We start from the raw sequence: 6,483 nt of genomic DNA on the forward strand, positions 1-6,483 counted from the left end.
ACCTCATGTCAAAACTCCAGAGAGGGTTTGGCATATTGCAGTATGCTGAATTAGGCTTCCACCTTGGCTCTATGTAAGCTTTGGGAAAAGGGAAGCAGGGAAGATGAATGGAGCGTGTGAGATAGCACACACTGCATGGATCAGAATGAACAAGAGAGCAACAGCAGTACTACTGGTAGCATGAAAGAGTCACAGGAAGAGACCATCTGTACAGTCAAATGGCATTGTCATCAGTGGGAAGAGTGGATGTGATAAATCACAAATCTCACATGGCATCAGCTCAGAATCAACAGGAAATATTTTGATGTGAGTGCGATCAGCACTGTGATCTGTGTGCACTCATGGCTGTGTATTAGTAGGAATGGCCTTCTCTGATCTTTGCACAGGCTTTATTCAATTGGAACAAAGGAAATCTTGGAGGCTACTAGACAATAAAAGAACTACTTTTAAGCATTAATGAGCAGTGTAAGATATTTCACATCATACGAGTAAACAACCACTTTCAATATAGTTGAATAGAAAAGTATTTGTTAAAATCCACAGAAGAAAAAAGTGCCCAAATGTGGATAGCTAAAGCCTTGATCTTGAAGCAGTCCAAGCTCTGAACATGCAATCTATCACGTAAGAGACAGAAGAGGTCAGCCATTAATTAACATCCAAATTAAAGCTTTCAAGTAAGGGTCAAAACTTCTTTGTTTTGACATTTCAAGCCCTGGCAATGCATTCCCCAGTTTAGTATGCCCAACACATCACCTCATGCTTTATGTTAATTGCCTCCATTTTTCAAGTGCACTATTTGATTCATTGTCAATTAAAAATACCCCCAAAAGCCAAAACCGATGTATGTTAAGTACAAACGTGATTAATGTAACACAATTACATTTCCACATTTGATGAGTCTGATTAGGAAGTCTCTATCAGCCCCAGCAAGACAGAGCCCTGTCAGCACCAGTGACCTGTCAGCACCAGTGACCTGATACCTTTGCCAAAGACAAGTTTTCTGATGGGGAAGCATTTCATGCCACAAGTGTTTCTGACAGGTGTAAAACCTGTAATTAAATGCTGTCAATTAACAGCCCTTCAAGAATGTAGTGATCTTGATGATCTTCTCTATTTGAGATTGTAAAGATGGTCCTAGGTGTAAAGTAAAAAGAGTTATGAGGAATTAAAAAACAGTAACACAATTGCTCACTAAAATAATAATTATGTGGACAGAACCTCTACTATTTCCCAAAAGTGAACATCTATGGATCATTTCCCACTATATCAAGGGAGCATCTGGTTTAAGGAAACTGCACACAGAGAAAGAAAAAAAATGGGAAGACAAAAAGTAGAAGAGCAATGCCTGATTTTGGTTGTGGTCACAGAAAGCAAAATTTATGAGAAGGAAAAAGAGTCACTTTTAGCAAAAAAAAACCATGACAAAAATGGGAAAATGAAATGACAAAAAAAAAAATACATGACAAAAATGGGAAAATGAAATGACCCAAATCTGGAGGTTGCTGTAAAATGAGATGCAGAGGTAAATAAATAAATAAGAATTAAAAAGCCAATTCAGCCTGAGTAAAGCAAGAAAAGAACTAAGAAAGAGCAACAGGATTCCAGTGAAAGCAATGGGGAGGAGCATATGGACAACAATTTGACTTGTTCTGGCCACCTTATAAGTAGGCTTTGATAAGAATTGTGACAAATCAGAAGAAGAAAGAAGAGAACATTCCATAACCTCAGTCTGGCCCTCTCTTCCTTCTTCCCAACAGCAAATGTAAAAATATAATTAACATTGCCATACGTAGAAATAATAAATACACAAGAATCAGCCATAACCTATATTTAATTACAAGGGAGATATTAGCAACGAAACTTAGAGTGGGTCCTTGTTTAAATTGAAAAAGGGGAAAAAAAAAAGAAAAAAGACTGTTTTAATGCACTTCAGAATTGAATTAAGGAGCTCCTTGGCTTATTGAGGACTACAAGAACAATCACTGCTGTAGTCCTGCTTTGCATATTTGCTCTATTAATTTACACTGCCTTGGTAAGCCTCACATTGCAACGCAACTGCTAAATTACTCTGCTCTTGGGTAATGGGTATAAAAAGATGCAAGAGCATGCAAAGTGTGTTCAAACAGACAATTAAAAATATCAATTCTGTTGACAGCTAAAATGAAGAAAGTGTGCAGAGGTTTAAAGCTGCTGCATGAAGGACACAGTGGTTAGGAGTGATTGAATTACCCAGAATCACGTGTTGACAGTTTGCCTTTGTCGAACACTGCGCATTAGGCCAATTTAGTGTCTGCTTATTAAAATAATTTAATTCCAAAGACTGTTTCCAGGCATTTCTAAATCTCCTCCTGCTCTTCCCTCCCTCTCACATTAATGATGGTGTCTTAATTATTGTGGTAGTTCACACTAGTGCAATTTGCTGAGTGACCACAGAGCAGTCCAGTCGGTTAGGCTTAACCAACACATCCTTTAGGTGATCCTTCCCAAAGCAGCAGGAGATCTGGCCAGACATACTACAGCCTCAAAGTTCCAAAGCAGCCAAATAACACAACACATGCTATTTTTATTCAATTTAATGCTAACTTCTTAATACTGCTTTTCCTTCATATAGGTCTTCAACTCTGTATGTTTATTAGATCTGTGATATTTGTAAGAATTTCAGCTTCTCACCATGTAGGATTGATGTGTTTGACAACTCCTTAAAATAAGATTTCCAAAGTAAACAAAATTGCCCAAAGAAATTAGAAGCTTGACATCTCTTTCCTAAACTGCAAAACAATCTCACATCTCTGAGTAGTATTACTAGTCATTATTTAAATTTCCTGTGAAAAAGCAACACAGACTAAGGAACTTATCGAAAGCTGCAACTAAAAATGTTATCCTAAAGGTTTATTTTAGCACTGTTAAAAGCTGAATGACTTCAGTTTAATAGAGTCTTTTCAATAGACTCTGGCAACTAATTCTGACATTTCATTTTGAAAAGTTAGTGCTATTTTAAAAGTGAATGTGCACAGATTATACCTTCAGCCAAACATGCCTAACAATGAAAATACATCAATACGTAGTAGGAATATTTGGAAGGAACTGATGTGGGAAATGTGGGCATGTAATGAGTGATACTGGTTTGCATTTCTTGGTTTCAACAAGCTACTAATATGTATCACATTGTAAGCTCTAAATATTGTACGTAGGTGCCCAATCTTGTACACCAGAAGAATTCTTGGTTCAACACCAAGCAGCCAAACATGAAAATAATCTATTAATAATATATATCAAATACCAAAATTCTGTCATGTTTGGAAGTTATGAAAATGGCAGCACTTAATATCTTTGTTAAGTCTTGAGCGTCCTTGACCACTGGACAAAGTACTACCATACTTTGGCAGTGTGGAAGTCCCAAAGCCCCAGAATTTACAAGTTGCAACACTGAAGTATTGGAATGAACGAGCACCAGGACTGAGAGACAGTTAAATCTCCTTCAGTCTAATGCTTTGAGTATACAGTGCCAGATTGGATTTCATAATGTGACACCTGGTCATTGGAAATACTACTGAACATCCCAGTGTAGTCACACTTTGTTATCACTGATAATACCAAGTTTCATGCAGCCTCCTCTGAATTTCATGCAAACACTTGGACTTGCACTGACTTTGATTAAAACCTCTAAGACGTAAATGTTTAAATCTGAGTTACAGAGATTATTTAATAGTAAAATGTTGATAGACAAGTCCTGATTTCCAAGCTTACAGGTAAGACTATAAAAAAATTCAGAGTAAATGTAATTTTTAAAAAGTGAATGATTCTAAGTTTTCACAATATTCATATAGTCCTAAATGATTATATATTGTATTTTGACATCTCAAATACATGAAGCAGAGTAAAGTCTGTAGAGGTATAGGATTAATGCAGGGGAACCCAGACAGAATCATGGCAATATTCAAAAACCTAGGTACAAAAACCCCTTTCTGATAAATGGCAGGAATGAAATGAATACATAAACAATTCTGATTTTTGCACAATAGTAATATATGAAAATAACATACAGTTCAGAACCAGCTTGTCCTCTGTGAATTGAAATGGCTTTTCAATATAAAAAACCTTCTGCTGGAATCCAGGGACACATTCTAAATCTTCTGCACACGCAAGCAGCAGAACCTGAGGAAAAAAACCCAACAGAAATAGACTTTTAACATGCACTCCTTCATCCATCATGTTGACTTTTGGGAATGATACTGGGTTTAGGCTCAGTGCTCATAAAACAAAACATTGGGCTCCATACTCATAAAACAAAATATCCATCACATCACACTTCCCCTTCAAATCTTGCTAAACAATTCTTTATGTAAGGTTTTTGCTTTTATATATGTGGGCTGGCATAGAAATTACAAAGCAGTAGCTTTCAAGGAGAAGTTCAGTACAGAATATCAATAAAGAACAGTATTGGTCTTTGTAAAAGAATAGGATGTAATGTTGCTCTTAAAATACAGTTAGGCTTAAATATATGCTTATATTAACCACATCTAAGTTGATTTGAATAACTGATAAATTAAAACCTGCAAACTTGATTCAGAAAGTTGGTCACCAAGTTACAGAACAAATTCTTTTTTCAAGAGTGAAGTTTCACATCTCAGAAGTTTCATTTATAAAAGAACTTCTTCGCTAACAAATGCAAACTGTTGCTTTTTTTCCCCCCTTTCCTTCTAAGCCACAGTCTGTCCATTTTCCCTGTAATCAAAAGCTTGTTTACACACCAAGGCAAGACTGGAAAGGAAATGTGTGCATCATAGTGGAGGTGGATCTGAAGGTTAAAGTTGAATACAGTTTATGTCATTGTCAGGACGTGATCACCCAAGTTCTCTGTCACTGCAGGAACACCTTAACAAAGGAGGAAACTTAAAAGTAAAATAAAATTGGTTGGAAATAGGTACAATGCTAATCTTGGTCTCTGAAGCATTTTATCCCTGAATAGACAAAACAACCTGAAAGGTTATTTTCCTTGGCAGCTGTTAAACAAGAACATGGGGGTAAGAATGTTCAAGAAAGAAGCAGAAAGTTGAAAAAAATACTAGAAGAGTTTAAAAGGTTAAAGAGAGAGGCAAAAGGACACAAGTTTTAGAGTAGGAAAAGCCAAATCTTATTTTTCAGCCTCTGTATGTGTAACTGCATTTTCAGAACTACTTTCTGCTTCAGAACCTCCAAAGGTGTTTTTCAAAACCTGACTCCCAGGTGGTGTACAGACTACTCTGATCTCAAAGTTATTATGGCCAATCTACTGCTTGTTGGGCAACCAAAGCTAAATCAAGTGGAGAGGATACATGCAGCAATGACAAAGAAAAGAGTCAGGCACAGGGGTTCTGAAGGACAGCCACTGGAAAATTCAAGTGGCCCTGCACAAATGGGCCTATTTACTCAAAACATCCTCAACACATAATTACAGTTTTGCAAATAAAGTTCTTCAGCTGTAAGTGAGGACAATTTCTCTCCTAGACCACACAGGCGAATGCTGAAGGCTCCTTTCTCCTTCCCCAGCTCCGGTGATAGACTGCACTCTCACTTCTAACACACTAGCAGCATCTCAGTCCTACTCGATACCTCCACCCCGTTATCATCTAAGTCTACTGATCCTGATCCTAGAGAGATGTCCTGCAAAACGTTAACATCTGCATGTTTCCCTCTTCACCACCACTCACAGTCCATTTGCTAAATCAGAGTGATACATTACCTGCTCTCTCCCCTCACACACTTCACACTCGCTGTAAGTTCTGTCTGATCCCATTTATAAAAACCAAAAGCAGCAATACCCCACCTGGTCTGCATTAGTTGTTCTTATTGAAAACAACTGCTGGATCATTTGTTTCATGTCACTGACATTTGCTATAAAAGCTTGGCTAGAAGTGCTAGCAGACTGTGAGAAACAGCCAGAATATTTCATGGCAATTAAGCTGGTGGAAGGCAAATGCAGCAGATGGACTGTTTTGCCTCCCATCCTGACCTGCTCAATGTTTGTCCCTTTGAAGGATTAACCAAGAAAGAAGAGAAAGACAAAATAATACACCAAGCAAGGTCCAATATACTTGGCTGCTGTTCACTTCTATATACTCACACTACTTCTGCCTTTCTTAAAATGGTTTGAAAACACAAAACCTAATCCCTCATTTGCTTATTGACATATTGATTTTATTGGAGATTTTGGACTGAGAATTGGACTTGTCCCCTTCAGTCTTCCACTATGAGACATCTGCCAATGTGAACTGACATATTCAGAGCCTGCCCTGAAAATCGCGCAGAAAACTTGATTACTGATTGCTAAAAAACCCCCCAGCCTTATATGCATTTAAATGGGCACATGCCCAGGAAGAAAGACACACATGCACTTTCTGCACACATTTGCTGTGTGCACAGGTGCAGCTCCAAAGTACCTGTGCTTGTGACTCACAGTGCTCCTGAATGAATGGGCAGAAAAATGCAATCACAGCAGAAGAA

General features: G+C 37.7%; 1 protein-coding gene across 1 annotated transcript in view; it reads right to left on the bottom strand.

The window, feature by feature from the left end:
• The window catches only part of LOC103807751 (cadherin-13-like), a gene marked incomplete at its 3' end in the record, with an annotated part of 139,192 nt that overhangs the window by 128,924 nt on the left and 3,785 nt on the right, over positions 1-6,483 (bottom strand). The window contains exon 2 of the mRNA XM_009080496.1: positions 4,044-4,155. Coding sequence (XP_009078744.1) covers positions 4,044-4,155 — 112 coding nt within the window. The remainder of the gene's footprint in view (positions 1-4,043; positions 4,156-6,483) is intronic.

The sequence above is a fragment of the Acanthisitta chloris genome, unplaced genomic scaffold, assembly GCF_000695815.1.
Source record: "Acanthisitta chloris isolate BGI_N310 unplaced genomic scaffold, ASM69581v1 scaffold11848, whole genome shotgun sequence".
Classification (NCBI taxonomy): Eukaryota; Metazoa; Chordata; class Aves; order Passeriformes; family Acanthisittidae; genus Acanthisitta; species Acanthisitta chloris.